The sequence below is a fragment of the Nerophis ophidion genome, linkage group LG07 (genome assembly GCF_033978795.1).
Source record: "Nerophis ophidion isolate RoL-2023_Sa linkage group LG07, RoL_Noph_v1.0, whole genome shotgun sequence".
Classification (NCBI taxonomy): Eukaryota; Metazoa; Chordata; class Actinopteri; order Syngnathiformes; family Syngnathidae; genus Nerophis; species Nerophis ophidion.
In genome coordinates, this window is record NC_084617.1 from 63,289,319 (window position 1) to 63,307,254 (window position 17,936).

The following is a 17,936-nucleotide window of genomic DNA, read 5'->3' on the forward strand; positions in this document are numbered from 1 at the left end:
TCGGTCGCTTCACACTCGGCTGCGAACCGATCCAGCGAGAGCTGAAGATCCCGGTCAGATGAAGCCATCAGGACCACATCATCTGCAAAAAGCAGAGACCTAATCCTGCGGTTACCAAACCGGAACCCCTCAACGCCTTGACTGCGCCTAGAAATTCTGTCCATAAAAGTTATGAACAGAATCGGTGACAAAGGACAGCCTTGGCGGAGTCCAACCCTCACTGGAAAAGTGTTCGACTTACTGCCGGCAATGCGGACCAAGCTCTGGCACTGATCGTACAGGGAACGGACCGCCACCATAAGACAGTCCGATACCCCATACTCTCTGAGCACTCCCCACAGGACTTCCCGAGGGACACGGTCGAATGCCTTCTCCAAGTCCACAAAGCACATGTAGACTGGTTGGACAAACTCCCATGCACCCTCAAGAACCCTGCCGAGAGTATAGAGCTGGTCCACAGTTCCACGACCAGGACGAAAACCACACTGTTCCTCCTGAATCCGAGGTTCGACTATCCGACGTAGCCTCCTCTCCAGTACACCTGAATAAACCTTACCGGGAAGGCTGAGGAGTGTGATCCCACGATAGTTGGAACACACCCTCCGGTCCCCCTTCTTAAAGAGAGGAACCACCACCCCAGTCTGCCAATCCAGAGGTACCGCTCCCGATGTCCACGCGATGCTGCAAAGTCTTGTCAACCAAGACAGCCCCACAGCATCCAGAGCCTTAAGGAACTCCGGGCGGATCTCGTCAACCCCTGGGGCCTTGCCACCGAGGAGCTTTTTAACTACCTCAGCGACCTCAGCCCCAGAAATAGGAGAGTCCACCACAGATTCCCCAGGCACTGCTTCCTCATAGGAAGACGTGTTGGTGGGATTGAGGAGGTCTTCGAAGTATTCTTTCCACCTATCCACAACATCCGCAATTGAGGTCAGCAGAACACCATCCGCACCATACACGGTGTTGATAGTGCACTGTTTCCCCTTCGTGAGGCGGCGTATGGTGGTCCAGAATCGCTTCGAAGACGTCCGGAAGTCGTTTTCCATGGCTTCCCCGAACTCCTCCCATGTCCGAATTTTTGCCTCCGCGACCGCTGAAGCTGCACACCGCTTGGCCTGTCGGTACCTGTCCACTGCCTCCGGAGTCCTATGAGCCAAAAGGACCCGATAGGACTCCTTCTTCAGCTTGACGGCATCCCTCACCGCTGGTGTCCACCAAGGGGTTTTAGGATTGCCGCCCCGACAGGCACCAACTACCTTGCGGCCACAGCTCCGATCTGCCGCCTCGACAATAGAGGTGCGGAACATGGTCCACTCGGACTCAATGTCCAGCACCTCCCTCGTGACATGTTCAAAGTTCTTCCGGAGGTGGGAATTGAAACTTAGTCTGACAGGAGACTCTGCCAGACGTTCCCAGCAGACCCTCACAATGCGTATGGGCCTCCCAGGTCTGTCCGGCATCCTCCCCCACCATCGCAGCCAACTCACCACCAGGTGGTGATCGGTAGAAAGCTCCGCCCCTCTCTTCACCCGAGTGTCCAAAACATGAGGCCGCAAATCCGATGACACAACTACAAAGTCGATCATGGAACTGCGGCCTAGGGTGTCCTGGTGCCAAGTGCACATATGGACACCCTTATGTTTGAACATGGTGTTTGTTATGGACAAACTGTGACGAGCACAAAAGTCCAATAACAAAACACCACTCGGGTTCAGATCCGGGCGGCCATTCTTCCCAATCACGCCTCTCCAGGTTTCACTGTCGTTGCCAACGTGAGCGTTGAAGTCTCCCAGTAGGACAAGGGAATCACCCGGGGGTGCGCTTTCCAGTACTCCCTCGAGGGCTCCCAAAAAGGGTGGGTACTCTGAACTGCTGTTTGGTGCATAAGCACAAACAACAGTCAGGACCTTTCTCCCCACCCGAAGGCGGAGGGAGGCTACCCTTTCGTCCACCGGGTTGAACTCCAACGTACAGGCTTTGAGCCGGGGAGAAACAAGAATTGCCACCCCAGCCCGTCGCCTCTCACTGCCGGCAACGCCAGAGTGGAAGAGGGTCCAATCCCTCTCGAGAGAAGTGGTTCCAGAGCCCTTGCTGTGCGTCGAAGTGAGTCCGACTATATCCAGCCGGAATTTCTCGACTTCGCGCACTAGCTCAGGCTCTTTCCCCCCCAGTGACGTGACGTTCCACGTCCCAAGAGCTAGCTTCTGTAGCCGAGGATCGGACCGCCAAGTGCCCTGCCTTCGGCTGTCGCCCAGCTCACATTGCACCCGACCTCTATGGCCCCTGCTATGGGTGGTGAGCCCATTGGAGGGGTGACCCACGTTGCCTCTTCGGGCTGTGCCCGGCCGGGCCCCATGGGAACAGGCCCGGCCACCAGGCGCTCGCCATCGTGCCCCACCTCCGGGCCTGGCTCCAGAGGGGGGCCCCGGTGACCCGCGTCCGGGCGATGGAAATCTGGGTCCATGATTTTTCTTCTTCATAAAGGTCTTCGAGCTGCTCTTTGTCTGATCCCTCACCTAGAACTTGTTTGCCTTGGGAGACCCTACCAGGGGGCTTTATGCCCCCGGACAACATAGCTCCTAGGATCATTGGGACACGCAAACTCCTCTACCACGATAAGGTTGCAGCTCAGAGAGGAGATCTCTCTGAGATCTCTAGAAGTTGTTCAGTTCTAACTCCTTCATTGCTATCCGTTATTTAATGTATATCTCTTGCAGGCTTTCTAAATATTTCTTGTTTAGAGTGTGGTGATTTCAACAAAGAATGCAATTCTCTTCATGCTCAGGTGGATTTTGTGCGTGGTGTGATGGCTGGGGACCACCTTCGGGAGGAGGAGCACATGGCCCTTGAAACCCTGTTGGCCAATGTACCCCAATCACAAACTGTGAAGAGCAATAGTCTGGAACTTACCCCTTCCAACACCCCGCAGCTCTCCCCTGCTAGCACTCCTGCCAACAAGAAGAACAGACTCCCCATAGGTACCTATCTTTTACAATTTATTTATTGGTGTGCTGACTATGATGCAACCGCTACAGTCTTGATGTGCAGATCTAAGGGGCATTTTGCTCGCACGCGTCGAAACGAGAACTGAAGGATCAATTATAATCTTTCTAATGAGAAACAAAATAAACAAGCAGGGCAGTGATGGCTAGTTAGAGGCCTTTGTTTTTATAGAGAGTTAATGAGCTTCTCAGCTTGTTATGAAGATAATTAGCATGGTCTGGATTGGGGCTCAATTACAGAAATGACACCCAATTAGATTACCAAATATAAATGAACTCAATTGTGATTGGAATTGGTGGAAAAGATGCTCTGACTACCTTCATTAGTATTTTCAAGACAAACGCTTCTATGGCTTCTCCCTTTCAATTAGAACTAAACCACTTGCTTCTGAAATATGATCTTAACACACAGTTTTGCCACTTGAAATACTTTCAAATCAATGTGTGAGAGATGTTCTGTACTCTGTATTCTATCTTGTTCTTTTTTCTCTCCTGTGCTGCCAATGAATCACCAGGACAACACTTAGCTGCTATTACATCCTGGGACCCCACAGCCACCTCCCTGTCCGCTCACATTCCATTAGTAACCCCATTTGGTGGGTAACCTGTTAGTTGCATTGAACATGGAAGTTATTCATCTCAAGCAGGGGTGTCAAACTCATTTATTTTGAGGGCCACGTTTAAGTTATGGCTTCCTTCGGAAGGCCACTAGTGACATTTAAGATATATGAATATAAATGTACAATTTCCTCATGATAATTATGCACAATAGCCTCTGCCAGGGGTGTCCAAACCGTTTGATCAAGGGTCGCATAATTTAAAACGAAAGTATGCAGGAAGCTGCTTTATTATGTTTTGTACATAAAAAAATACAACAATGTAAGTCAGTCAACGCTAAAACAGTGGTTCTCAATCTTTTTTCATCAATTATAAAACTTGGTTCTCCAAATACCACCATAATGACCAACATTTGAATACAGTAGTGTAGTAAGCCTAAGCAAGGCAAAAGTCCTATTTACAACTATATTTAATATATTTGGCCACAGTAACATTACACAGTTTGAACAGTAACATTGTGTTTGAATATAGGAAAATAAAACACTATAATTTACTCACGTGATTATTTGGAGTATCACTAGATGGAGCCTGCGTACCTAATTTGAGAATCACTTTGCTAAACTATTTGGGGAAAAAAAACATTGTTCGCGCTGCCATTGTGTTGTAGGTGTCAAAGCAAAACCCCAAAATTCTGATAAGCTGCTTCTTCTTTCCCAGATGTTGAAACCTGTGTTTTATAAAATGCTGCGGCTAATTTATGGATTTTTCGGGTTCACAAGCCTCACATGGAACCAACAAATTTAGCCTTGTCACATCAAACCAATGAAATTGCTGAACGGGTCACAGTGGACCAATAAGATTGTTCACATTTAAATCAAACGCACTATGAACTCTCCCTCATTTTGGAGAAGACACGACAAAATGCACACAACTTGCCCAAAGCCATCACAAAAAGAAATGGCCGCCGCACAGAACAGAAATCCACTACCACCAACAACGGGCTTTAAAAGTCCAGACCGCCGTGCGTGGAAGAAGAAAGCAAAAGCCCAGAGACAACCTGCTTCGAAACGAAAGTCTCGCTGCTGAACGAAGCCACCATAAAAAATAAATTTTCAGAACATGTCAAAGGCCAATTAAACAACTATCTGTGTACTAAAACTTGCCCACGGACCACACTTTGGACACCCCTGACCAAGCATGTGTCTAATATATTTTTTTATGTACAAATTGAAGTTTTGAAATCATTAGTCAAGGTGACTTGCAGATATTTAAGTATTTATTTGAGCTGTTGACCAGATATTTTAGTTTAAATGATGTACAATTACATTAAGTACATGCAATGTTCCTGTCAAAATTGAAAGAACAATTATATTTAGTAAGAAGAAGTACTCTATTGACACACATTCCCAGGGTTTTGCAGCCCACAAACATTTTTTTGTGGGCCAGACTTGACCTCTGCCTTGAGTTTGTCACCTGTTATCTGATGTGTGTGCAGCTTTGTGTTAATTACACTTTTTAACAACACTGCATGCCCCATAAGAGTTGTCCACCCTGGCTGCTCTTGTACATGCTTTTTCTCCCTGATTTGCACCATTTGTTTAGTCTTTATTGTAATTTTAACTGTGCCTTTTAGTTTTCATGAACATATGACATCTAAAATGCCATACCCCAAATAATGAAAATGAAAAACTTTAGGTTGCATGTTTCACTAAGGTACAAGTTGAACATTTTGTTGTTTTTAAATCACATATTCCACTATTTTCAAGTTGACTCTTGTACACAAGTAATGAGGTACGATCTACACTAACACATCAATTCCATTGGGTTAGCTATACAACTTTTCCAAGGGGTCTGATCATTTTTGTCAGCAAGCTGTAAAAGTCAAATACCAAAGTTGGAAAAACAGTACAGCGCAACCTCCTATTCATATACATTTTGAATCAATTTGATATCTTGCGAAATATGCTGAGGCTTCTCCTGTTAAACTCGAGGTGATTTGACAGGAGTAGGTAGACATGCCTTTTTCCGTCCAAACCATATATTATAACAATTCTAGTATTAAGTACTGAGTACTAAAAGTTAAGGCTGTCTTCGACAGAGGATTTTAATTTATTAGGAGAAATAGGGTTATTCGTTTAGTGGCCTGGCGGCCAAAATCTGGCCTGGAAATGACACCATACCGGCTTCCGAGTTGATTTCAAAACATGGAAGACAAACACTTTTTCAGCAAATTCCTAAGAACACAACAGTGCTCTTTTTGTAAAGAGTCGCACGAGACGAGCCTCGGTCAAGTTCCCCCATGTAGAAACATCCTCCCAACACTATTTAAATATTCCTATAGGAGATAAATTGACAGCTGAAATGGAAAGCAGATATAAATTACTACCTATTACTCTATAAAAAGTATTTGTCTGCACACAATAGTATTTTACTAATATCGAAACTTTGATTGTTTGAATACAGCCCTAGTAAAAGTACTAAGTATTGTTGGATTTCAGAGAACTCTTTTCCCAGAAAATTATGTCTGAATTCTGAATTTTATGATTTCACAAATAATTGACACACTAGGAATTCCACAATATCTTTTTTAGGTTACTACCTCAATGACAAGCTGTCTTACTTAAGGTTCAATTCTTGATTTCACAAATAATTGACTCATCAGAAATTCCACAATATATTTTTTAGGGTACTACCTCAATGACAAGCTGTCCTACTTAAGGTTCAAATCTGTGTTTATTTATGAAATAGTTGTTTCATTATCACCAGGAACACACACAAGGAGTGCATTCAAAATTCACAACCCTGTCCTTGGTGCAGTGATAATTTAAGGATAGCTTTAGACTGCAGGGGAAAAAAACTACCACATATCATTTTGATATGTTTTATATGACAGATGCTTGGAGTAATCTGTCAATCATTGGTAACCTTCGCTCCCATTAGTAGTCACTTTGCCTCAAAGTGGAAATTAGATTATCGCAGTACCTGCCAAGGATATTTTGCCTGTCCTTGCTACATCTTATTCACTTTAAATTGTCTACTTTCATTCCCCCTTGTTTCTATGAAAGATTGTTTTAACACTCAATTCCTGTCTCATGGTTATTCATCCATCCATTTCCATCCATTTTCTACCGCTTATTCCCTTTCGGGGTCGCGGGGGGCGCTGGCGCCTATCTCAGCTACAATCGGGCGGAAGGCGGGGTACACCCTGGACAAGTCGCCACCTCATCGCAGGGCCAACACAGATAGACAGACAACATTCACACTCACATTCACACACTAGGGCCAATTTTAGTGTTGCCAATCAACCTATCCCCAGGTGCATGTCTTTGGAAGTGGGAGGAAGCCGGAGTACCCGGAGGGAACCCACGCATTCACGGGGAGAACATGCAAACTCCACACAGAAAGATCCCGAGCCTGGATTTGAACCCAGGACTGCAGGACCTTCGTATTGTGAGGCAGACGCACTAACCCCTCTGCCAATATGAAGGGTATTTCATTATAATTCAGCAATATTCCCAAATACTGTGAAACATTATGAGACTAAGAAGCAACACACAGTATATTGTAATGGGTTGTTAAACCTGTACAGTATTTCCGCTATGGCCCAGGTTACGTTCCAGGCCCTTCACTGTACTAAATGAATTTCCACGATGTAGGGACATTATTAATTCTGTAATTTTAATGAATATATACTTTCTTAAAATACAATCTTAAAAAGATGATGCATTTTAAAGGCTTCATACACTCAAAAACCTATGTATATTTAACATCAAAACCGAAATGTACTCAATGGTATTCACAATCCGCGATGCACTGAGACCGCAGTAAGTGAGCCGTGAAGTGGCAAGGGAACTCATTATACTATATAGAGGTTTTTAGTCAGTGGTTGAAAATATACCATGTATTTATTGCCAAATTTTAGTCAAAGTGTGCATGCAGTACTATCATCTTTATCATTAAAGAACATGCATGTGTTTTTTCTTCAAAATAGTTGTTATAGTAAAAAAGGTTTAGGCACACTTTAATTTAGAGTACATTATATTTGAACAGATCTAATACAGATAACACCATTTTCAGTGTTTCATTCGTGTCACTTCCATTTCATGCATTACATTTCAACAGTCCTAATTCACTGTCTTCTGTATTTTTTACATCCACATTTGACGATAATCTTAATATAGTAAAATATTTGCCATAAGAAATGTGTTAGAGTTTCAATCTCTCTGTTATCTTCTCAATCCTTTCTAACAACCAATCAGCAGCTGCTCGGAGCCGCAGCCGTATTAATATAGCCCAGGAGGTGGAGGCAGAGGCTAGCTCCCAAGAGTTGTTGCAAGAGCTCATGCCAGAAGAGGTACTGGTGATGTCGCTGGGAAATGGACCTCAGACTGTCCCTGGAATGATGTCAGAAAATGAGGTAATGCACTTGAATTGATAATGTTGTGACCTAAATGGCACATCTTTTGTTTGTTTTAATCTATATTAAGGGAACAGACTGAGCTCTGCATTGCTTTTAGAGTTTTCAACTATATTGACAATTTTTATGACCACAGACCATGACCATGCAGGATTTCCCCGAGAATGCCACTTTATACGTGGTGGTGAGAGCATGGTCAATATGACATTATCATATATGATGTCATTATCATTTAGATTTTTAACAATGCATATCTTTTCTTTAAAAAAGGTAAAACATGTTTTATATATATTTAAAAACAAATGTCTTATTAACTGTTAATAATATCTATTTTTCCTGTATTATCAAAATCCGCTTTATTGGCCAAGTATGTTTGACACAAATCATTTTACTTGGTAGACTGTGCACTATTTGTTTAATGCAATTTCAATTGTTGCTGCTTATTGTAAAATGTTACACATGCTGCACTATATTCTGCCCTCACAGAATGTTGGAATTTAGTTTGCCAAAAATGTAAACAGTCCTCTGAATTAGAGATGAAAAAAAAAAACTTGTTTTGTTGATATTTTCCACAATGAAGTCACTGTAAAACTAAGGACACTAAGGAATTTACATTTTATATACACATGAATTGCACATACATGTAGTAACCACGTTAATTTAATAATATAGTTTGGAATAAACTGAAACAACTTAGTACATTTATGCAGGATGAAGGCTATGCTCTAATGCTGCTAGCTTATTGCTAACGTACAATGGACCAGCCCATTGACAACCTAACCCAAATTATCATGGCCAATTGCAGGGCACTTATAGACAAGGACTCACACTCACATTCATACCTATGGACAATTTACAGTCTGCGATGAACCTAATATACATGTTTTTCGAATGTGGGAGGAAACTGGAGTACCTGGAGAAATCCCACGTACACACAGGGACAACATTATTGTCGGTAGTAATGTCAACATAATTAGGGTGGTTTACAGAGACTTGAACAAGAAAAGCAATAACAAACTTGAAATACCTTGCAATGCAATGTTCTCACCTCACTTTTGCCCGGCGTCAACTCTGTTTAGGTGCGCAACCTGCTGGAGTGCTCTTGACAGAGGAGTTTTTGAGATTTTTTTCAATATATAAAGCATAGAAGAGCTTTTTTATTAGAATTTCAAACGTATTATGGCCAATAGTACATAAATAATGGACTATATAGTATATCCATTCATAAAATATAATACTTAAGTTTGTTTTAATGTAAAAAAAAATGAATAAATAATGTACAAATAACTTATTTTTAAGACATAGCTGCATTTATTTTGCCATGGCGCTGCGCCACGATCAATTACATCTAGAGGAAATCCCGCCATGGTTAGAACTTTCCGCTAATACCATATGATTGAATACTGTCTGACTTGAAGAATTGATTTACAATTGCTGATAACCACCAGCAAGACGAGCCGACTGTTGTGAACAGTGGAACATCATGGTATCGTCTGACAACAGAAAAACACGCGAAAAAAAAAGGCTTCTCTCGCCTCGATGAAAGTATAGCCAGATGGACGTGAAAGAGAGATAACGAGATAGTTATTTTAAGAAAAATATCCCTCAGAGCAGTAGTGTCCAAAGCCAGGGGGTGTCTTTTCTACTAGCCCTAAAGCTAAAATGTAAATTTTTTTTTGTTTTTTTTTACAACTTTGCATACATAGGCCTACATTAGATGATTAGTTTAGGTGGCCCCTATCCTTTGATTTGTTTTGTATGCAGCCCTAGCTGTAAAATATTGTACACCTGTCTATAGCATTCTAAAGAATAGGGATTGATAAATTATTGGCTGGGTCTATCATCGGCGCTGATATTTGGCAGTTTGACTTGGACGATCTATATATGCCTTCTTTTATCAGTATCGTTTGATTAATTATTAAGTTTTTTAAACCAACTACAACAGGAATACAACAGATCCAATATATACACTCATATGATATCAGTATTAAGTATAAAAAACTGTGATAAATGGAGAGTATGTTAGTTATTCTTAGTTAGACATTAGCATTCCAAGTTAGATTGATGTACAAAAATCCTATATTTCTACCAATTTTCAGGAGTATTCCTATATTTTGAAATGCAAATGTTGATGCTCCTCTTATCTTGTGATATCCCCTGATGTGTTTTAGTACTAAATTATCCATAACATTAGCGCTGCATAAAACATATGGCTTCTAGTCCGCCGTTTCCTAAAAATTAATGTGCCGTGACTCTCGTGTTGTTTTAAACAAAACTCACATGGTTACTAGTCTTGCATGACACCCGGTCCATTTATATATGTATATTTTCATTTCCACTTTCACGGACAACCCTGGTTTTAAAGGCAAAAACCGTCAACTGTTTTCTAGTTCGGCGCGATAACCAGTTTGTGTCTACACTCGATTAATAGCTGAATCTTAACGAGTGACGAGGCTATGACTGACAAAGTCGACTCGGCCACTTCTTGAACCAGATATGTTGCATCGGTTTACCGTTAACAACCCTACTAACTGCTGGAGATTCAATGTAAAGTAGATGTGATTGATCCAACTATCTATATTTTCGATACTATTGATACCTACTATAGTATAAGATAATCAATACTAAAGTGATTAGATTTTATCTTTTTGTTGTTCTTATTGCAAAATATTTATTTATTTTTTTGTTTACAAACTCAAAATATGTTTCTAGATACAGGAAGACTTTGATGGCACAACTTCAATGATTTTTTTGGGAGCCAATATTATTTTTTTGTTTAGTTATTGTGCACAATCCACTTAATTTTGCCCCAGAAAACTGTCATTTTCAGCAATACAAGCACATTCTAACTGTAATGCAATAAGCTTAATATACATATTATTGTATTTACAGTACTTTATTTACTTGATCAAAAACATTTTTAGTTCCATAATCTATTGTCAAAGTAATCAGAGCAGATCGGACACCAACCATGCTGATCAGGGCATTCCTAATGTGTATGGATTTATATTTATTTGTTTTGTATGGATTTTTATTTAACTTAAACAAATGAAGTGAACAAACTATCAATAATTGTCAATTTGGGACGAAGATTTACGATGAAATACATCTGCTTCTCTATCCTTTTCGGACATGATAAATTGTACAACTGTAATCATGTGATTTTTAATCATGTAACTTGTTCAGTGTGTATTTTAAAAAAAACCCCAGACCATATATTTTCTTGCATCTTGTCAAAGTTTGTGTGGTTTTAATTAACATCATCATGTGAGTATGTGAGATTATTTACCTGTAATGGCAATGGTGTCTTAGGCAGCCCTTTTTTTGTTAACGATACTATCCACTCTGTTGATGTCTCTAGGTTTTAAACTCGCAGATGGCTGAAGGGTCCCAAGGCGACAGCCATGCCGATGACAATAAGCTGCATGGTAAACCAGACAAAACTCTGCGCTTCTCCCTCTGCAGTGACAACCTGGAAGGGATCTCTGAGGGTTAGTGTTCTGTCTTAACCGTTTTGAAAAAAAAAAATAAGACATCCAAAATAAGTTAGCTCTGACATGATCATCAGCCCAATCTATATTACCGCTACAATACTTTTTTTTGTTCCCTTTTAATTTCACCAGACTTACTATAAAGCATAAATATAAATGACTGTGGGTGTAAAAAATGTATTTGTCAATGTTGAAATTACCGAATAATACTTACTTCAAATTAATACATTTCACTTAACCACCATCCTTAATGGATATTCACTACTGTTGTAATTTGTAATATGGTATTGTGAATACACTTGATTGATTGATTGATTGATTGATATGTCTGAATATATATTGATTCCAGGTTTACCAAACCAACTAGAGCTCAGATCTTAATTTAGAATATTTTCTTCAGGTCCATCTAATCGTTCTAATTCCGTGTCTTCTCTCGACCTGGAGGGTGAGTCAGTTTCTGAGCTGGGAGCTGGACCTTCAGGGAGCAACGGTGTGGAAGCTCTCCAGCTTTTGGAGCATGAACAGGGTATGTTTTTTTAATGTTTTTTATTTTATTGTGTTATTAATTTTGCAAGAAGAACATTGTGTTAAAATGTATTAAAGGGGTCATATGATCGTTTTAATGTACATCTACATAACATGTAATGGTGGTGCTTTGCTGAAAAGTTAGGCTTTTTCAGACCATCATCAAGACGCTTTCTAAGTGTCTCAGAAAGCTTGCTGTTTTTAAAGGCCTTCATATTACATACAAATGAACCCTTCCATGCATCGCCGCCTCCGACTGTGTCACTGCCCTGTAAGCTATGTTGTAGTATTAACGGTACACTTCCGTACTGACATAAATGTTAGAAGTATACCCTACTTTTTTATTAAAGATGGTGGTAGTGGAGGATTTTAGAATCCAACAGTACATGTACAAGTTAGTTTGACACCCAATGAAAAGCAAAGAAGTAATTTTAAAACCAAGGAGATTCCAGCAACTCAAAGTTTAGTTTATGGGCTTTTTTTTTCCAACACCTTTCTTTCCAGGAAGCAATGAGTATACAGGCTACGTGTTAGTATAACATCGGCATCCCTATATAAAATAGGAATGCAGACGTTATAGAATATACTGAATTGTGCACAGTCTCTTTATTCCATTTAAATGCAAACAATGCTATATCACTAATATAATATTACATTTGTCAATCTACTATTTTTGGACTTAGCGTTTCATAGTATGCCATAAATTGAAGGAAATGTCCCTATGATTAAATGTAGTTTGGGGTAAATCCTTCTGTAGAATGCCTTCTGTCCAAGGCTGCTTTTTTTTTAAGCAGAGCTCTGGGCTTCCATGTCTGGCTGCAATTTTGTCTTGTTCTCACATCCAATACTCCGACTACTTACAGTAAAATGTCACGAAACACGAAAGTTTACCTAGCAGTTTTTCAGATAAGCCTAGAAGTTTGTGTATCGACTGTAATGCAACCAATAACAGGTTATCTGAGGTAATTGGGTTGCACCATGAAGATACATTTTTTGGAATCACATCTGCCGCTAGGGAAAATATAAAGGGTGGACTCGTGCAGAGGTCTCCTGAAAATCTTTAACCATTTATTGGTAAACGTCACAAGTTGGGGGCAAATCTCAAACGGCTTGTTTGGAACAAGACAACATTGTTTTATAGATACAAGTACAGAAAATAGGTGCCAACAGGCAAGATAAATGGGTTCTGCATAATATGATCCCATTTATGTCAGTTTTTTACTATCTTTTTTACTACTTTTATCAGAATATTATTTTATTATTAAAGGTTGTTCTATGCTTTAAAAATGCATATTTATGTTATAGTTATGTTGACACTGTGTGAATTAAAAATGTTGTATAAAAAATATGGGTTCTCGCCTTCAGCCACCACTCAGGACAATTTGGATGATAAACTGCGCAAGTTTGAGATCAGAGACATGATGGGCCTGACAGAGGACCGGGACATTTCCGAGACAGTCAGCGAGACGTGGAGCACCGACGTGCTTGGGAGTGACTTTGACCCCAACATGGATGAAGATCGGCTGCAGGAAATGGCAGGTAGGGCTTTGCTCTTGTACTTGTAAGTAGTTTCTGCTAGTATTACCTTGATTTTAGCTTCATGAGGATTCTTTATTCTCTGCTGGATAAGTAATTTCAGTGAAATGTCATCACCTTGTGGCACGTTGGGGAAATTGCACCATTTGACAATTCTGTGTCACTGTATCCCATCAGGGGGACATATGTGCTAGACTATCAATCATTAATTAGTAATCATCAATCAGCATCATCATAATGTGAATTGTTTCAAATATTATTTTACATATACAGGTTTGAAATTAAAAACCATACATAGTATGAATATTTGCAATTCAGCCTCAAAAATAAATATGACAATAAGTAGACACCTTTCTGTCAAAACTGAACACTGTTATTTGTAAAAGCTAATGTGTTTTAATGTATCATTATATTTTGCAGGTGGTCTCAAAGTTGAGATCAGTGTATGTAATTTTGTTGATACACGTTATGATAAATCCACATAATAGAACACCGTAATCATTTGGCGGACAGCTGGTTAAATAAAATGTAATCCTCTAAAAAAATATAATGTGCATCCTTCAGCAGTTTATTGTCAAAGTGGAATACTACAAAATATTATTTAATGAAGTCAACTTAAAAAAAATACTGTGCATCATTAAACAGTTTATTGCCAAAGTGGAACACTACAACAGATTTCATAAGAAGTCTTCAAAAAAAAAAATACTGTGCATCATTAGACAGTTTATTGCCACAGTGAAATTCTACAACCGATTTATAACTAGTTTTATTTGGTTCAGCATTTCTATAAAATACTTCCATGCAATAATACTTAATTTATTTTCTAATCGGTAATTAAGAGTGTTATGTTTGATTTTCAAAAGGTTTTCCCAACAATTTGCAATTTCAAGAGAAGATATGACTTATATCAGGCAGTACTCCCTAAAAATATTTAGTTCAGTTTGGCATTACCACCATTTTCTTTCTTCTTAGCTTCTGTTTCCAATCTGTCTGTCTCCTCTTCCTCTGGATCTCTCTGTCAGTCCGTCTCTCTCTCTCTCTCTCTTTGACATTCATTCGGTCCCTGCAGTCTTATTGACCTTGGTTCCTTCTCATTTGCATCCGCCATTTTTCATTCTTCGGAATATGGTGTAGGGGGACTTTTCCATCATTAAGTGAATTTACAGCGATTTCCTTATGTGTTTTCTCCAAGGGATTGGGTTATGAGCTGCACATTAAATATCCATTAATACCTCATTATCCCACTGATAAGATTACCATGATAATGAGGCAGAAATTCTAATTGTTTCACTTCTTGTTGTGCTACTCATTCTATCATCGACCTGAAAGACAAGTAGTCTTGAAGATTGTAAACGTGGACAACAAGATGGGAGCCCTGCCCCCACCAACATACTTGCGTGTGTGTGTCATTAATTGGAAGCGTGATGGACCTGCGGGTGCAGCTATGTCAGGGCATCTTGAGCCCACTCCTACACACCTGCCTGCCATTTGCCACTCCTCTGCATTCTTCCGCCTTGTTAAGCTGTGTTCTCTCAAGTGGAGGTGGTCACTATGCAGGCGACTTAATAGCATCATGGGAGGGCAGTAATTTGTTTGAGTAATGTGAGGTGTAATCAACAGCTCAAAGTCAAGGAAGGCCAGGTTAGGTGAAATGTTACCATTAACCTTTGACTTTTGGTGCTGGCCTATTTTAACTTTTGGGTGCCAGTATAAAATATGTATGTGACTTCCAATCGTCTGTGAATGCAGCGTCTGTGTGGTCCAAACAATTGTCGTCCATCCATAACATTTTTAATTGAGTTAATCACATTTCACTCCTGTAAACTTCACTCCTACTCAGGTGGCACCCAAAAGATACACTTCTATAAGAAAGAACTATATTTTTCTGTATGAATGAAATGGATGTCCTAAATGTGATATTCTTCAGGGTGGTGATGAAGGAAGCTGAGCATCTCTTGATAACACTATCAATTTGTTATTTTTTCATAATTGATTGTTAACATGTTATATTCGAAAGTCTGAGTTTAAACCATTTACCCCAAAACTTGAGTTCCTCTTTGGTTTATTGTCAAGTGTTTGGGTTCTTGATATTCTCCTTCAATTGATCATTATACTTCAGCAAAATTCTGAAAATGCAAAGGATATTTCACTCTTCAGCATTAAGCCAGATTAATATGATGTGTGCTCCAATATTGCTCATTTAACTGATATATGAGCAGTCATATTACTTCTGTTTTTGTCGTAAGTTTACCGGTTAAGAATATCAGAATTCCTAATAGTGTTTCCTTAGCGTATTCTATTCACAGAATTTAAATGAAAATGAAGATAAGGTTTGTGCAATATTGACAATATACAATATAAATTATATCTTAATTTTGCTGACGATGGCGCTTATAATACTGTTGTCATCAGGGTTTCCTCCAGCTTGCCAATGTACATTGTAACAAGGCTGTATGCCAGTAATGGTAGGTCTTTCAAGGAGTGGTAGGTCTTTCAATTAGGGGAAGCCCGTTTTCAGCTTCTCACTAAAGCAGGAGTAGGCAAACTTTTTGGCTCAGGGGCCACATCGGCTTTTGAAATTTGACAGACAGACCGGGCAAACACATGATGCATTTAAAAAATTACCATATCTGTTGGAACTAAGTAGACTTCAAATAAACACAACAATGGTATTACAGGGTTAGCAGTTACATTATGTTTCAGTGGGAGCAGTGTTGTTGATCACCTTTTTTTGCCAATGCGTCAAAGTCTAGTATCAGTTTTGTTGTGGCAATTCTCAAATCAGCTCTTTGCCTCATTTTTTTCTAATATTTGGCAAGCCGGATTACAAAGACCAACGGGCCAGATGTGGCCTCCGGGCCGTAATTTGCCTATCCTTGCTCTAATGACAAGTTACAGAATTGTAAAATTCTCCATATATTAATGGCGAACAACAAAATAAAACTTAAAAAATGCTCTCGCTGTGGTTAAAAAGGCAAAAATCCCTAATTTGCCCATTTTGCTGTCATTTTAAATGGGATTAAGCTTCAGACAGATGATCCAATCATCATGCGGAAACCCAGCGTCCAGGCTAGCTGAGGCCGAGTCGAGGGATGTTCTGCATCCGCGGGGTAAAAAGGCCAGCATTTATCCAAAGACTGTCAAGTTAGGCTGTAGTGCAACAACCCACACTATGCTCTAAATGAATCAGAAGAAAGTCGCAAAAGTTGTTGATTCTGAACAAAAATTGAACGCATTCCAGTTCATATTTAGCCAATTAAATGTAAACACATCCATCCATCCATCCATTTCTACCGCTTATTCCCTTTCGGGGTCGCGGGGGGCGCTGGCGCCTATCTCAGCTACTATCGGGCGAAAGGCGGGGTACACCCTGTAAACACATAAGTACATATTTCAATGTTGCCTGCAAATTTGAAAGCAAAAAACGAAAGAAGGCTTCCTCAACCCAATGTAGCGTTCTCGCTAGCAAGATAGTGAATAATGTCCTTTAACAGCAAGTAGTTCTTCCCTCCATGGCGATAGATAAACGGTGTTTCTTACAAATACCATTATCACTGGTGCACTAGAGTACAAGGAATAGCTAAACATGCTACACTACACACCGTAAGAGAATACCACAAAGCACAGCTAACCGAGATTAGACAGAGCTCTTAAATGCAAACAGGAGTGGGTTGATCTACAATCATATAAACAGTAAAGATACAAAGTATGCTATCTGTATGTGGTCGATACGACAGTGATTAGAACCAACCAGTATTTTTTATAATCACTATGTATTTTTTTTTGTCTTATTGTTTACAAACTCAAGAAATAAAAGCCAATTGTATTTTTTGCTCTTGTTTAGTTATTTTGCACTATTGATCGGCAATGCTAAATTGGCCCGTGTGTGAATATGAATTTGAGTGTGAATGTCTATGTTGGCCCTGCGATGAGGATGCAACTTGTTCAGGGTGTACCCTACCCTCCGTCCGAGTGGAGCAGGTACCCCCCCCGTGTAGAAAATGGACGGATGGCTGGATGGACTTTGTTGTAAAATTTGTTATAAAAGAGAATAATAAAATTATTTAAATATTAAATGATCTTGTTACACTGCCATCCTATGTTTTGTGAGATTACAGTTGTGATCAAAAATTTCATAATTTAATGATCCTAAATATTAGAGTGTCTGAACATTGCAACTAGAAATTTTTCAATATGTTACCGCATATGTCAGGAGCTAATAGTGTCCACCCTGAGATCAGTAGGTCGTGAGTTCAAACCCCGGCCGAGTCATACCAAAGTCTATAAAAGTGGGACCCATTACCTCCCTGCTTGACACTCAGCTTCAAGGGTTGGAATTGGGGTTTATATCACCAAAATGATTCTCGGGCGCGGACACCGCTGCTGCTCACTGCTCCTCCGTGGGGA

General features: G+C 40.0%; 1 protein-coding gene and 1 long non-coding RNA gene across 5 annotated transcripts in view; both read left to right on the forward strand.

Annotated features, from left to right (window-relative positions):
• LOC133556692 (uncharacterized) overlaps positions 1-17,936 on the forward strand; it is a 97,655-nt gene that overhangs the window by 59,249 nt on the left and 20,470 nt on the right. The gene's annotated exons all lie outside the window — the stretch shown is intronic.
• The window catches only part of gapvd1 (GTPase activating protein and VPS9 domains 1), a 57,012-nt gene that overhangs the window by 21,446 nt on the left and 17,630 nt on the right, over positions 1-17,936 (forward strand). For 2 of the 4 annotated variants that reach the window (XM_061906845.1, XM_061906849.1), the window contains exons 7-12: positions 2,786-2,978; positions 3,518-3,598; positions 7,823-7,977; positions 11,339-11,468; positions 11,869-11,994; positions 13,359-13,532. In XM_061906845.1, coding sequence (XP_061762829.1) covers positions 2,786-2,978; positions 3,518-3,598; positions 7,823-7,977; positions 11,339-11,468; positions 11,869-11,994; positions 13,359-13,532 — 859 coding nt within the window. Of the gene's footprint in view, positions 1-2,785; positions 2,979-3,517; positions 3,599-7,819; positions 7,978-11,338; positions 11,469-11,868; positions 11,995-13,358; positions 13,533-17,936 lie in introns of all 4 variants that reach the window. The other 2 variants (XM_061906846.1, XM_061906847.1) reach the window with 2 other exon arrangements.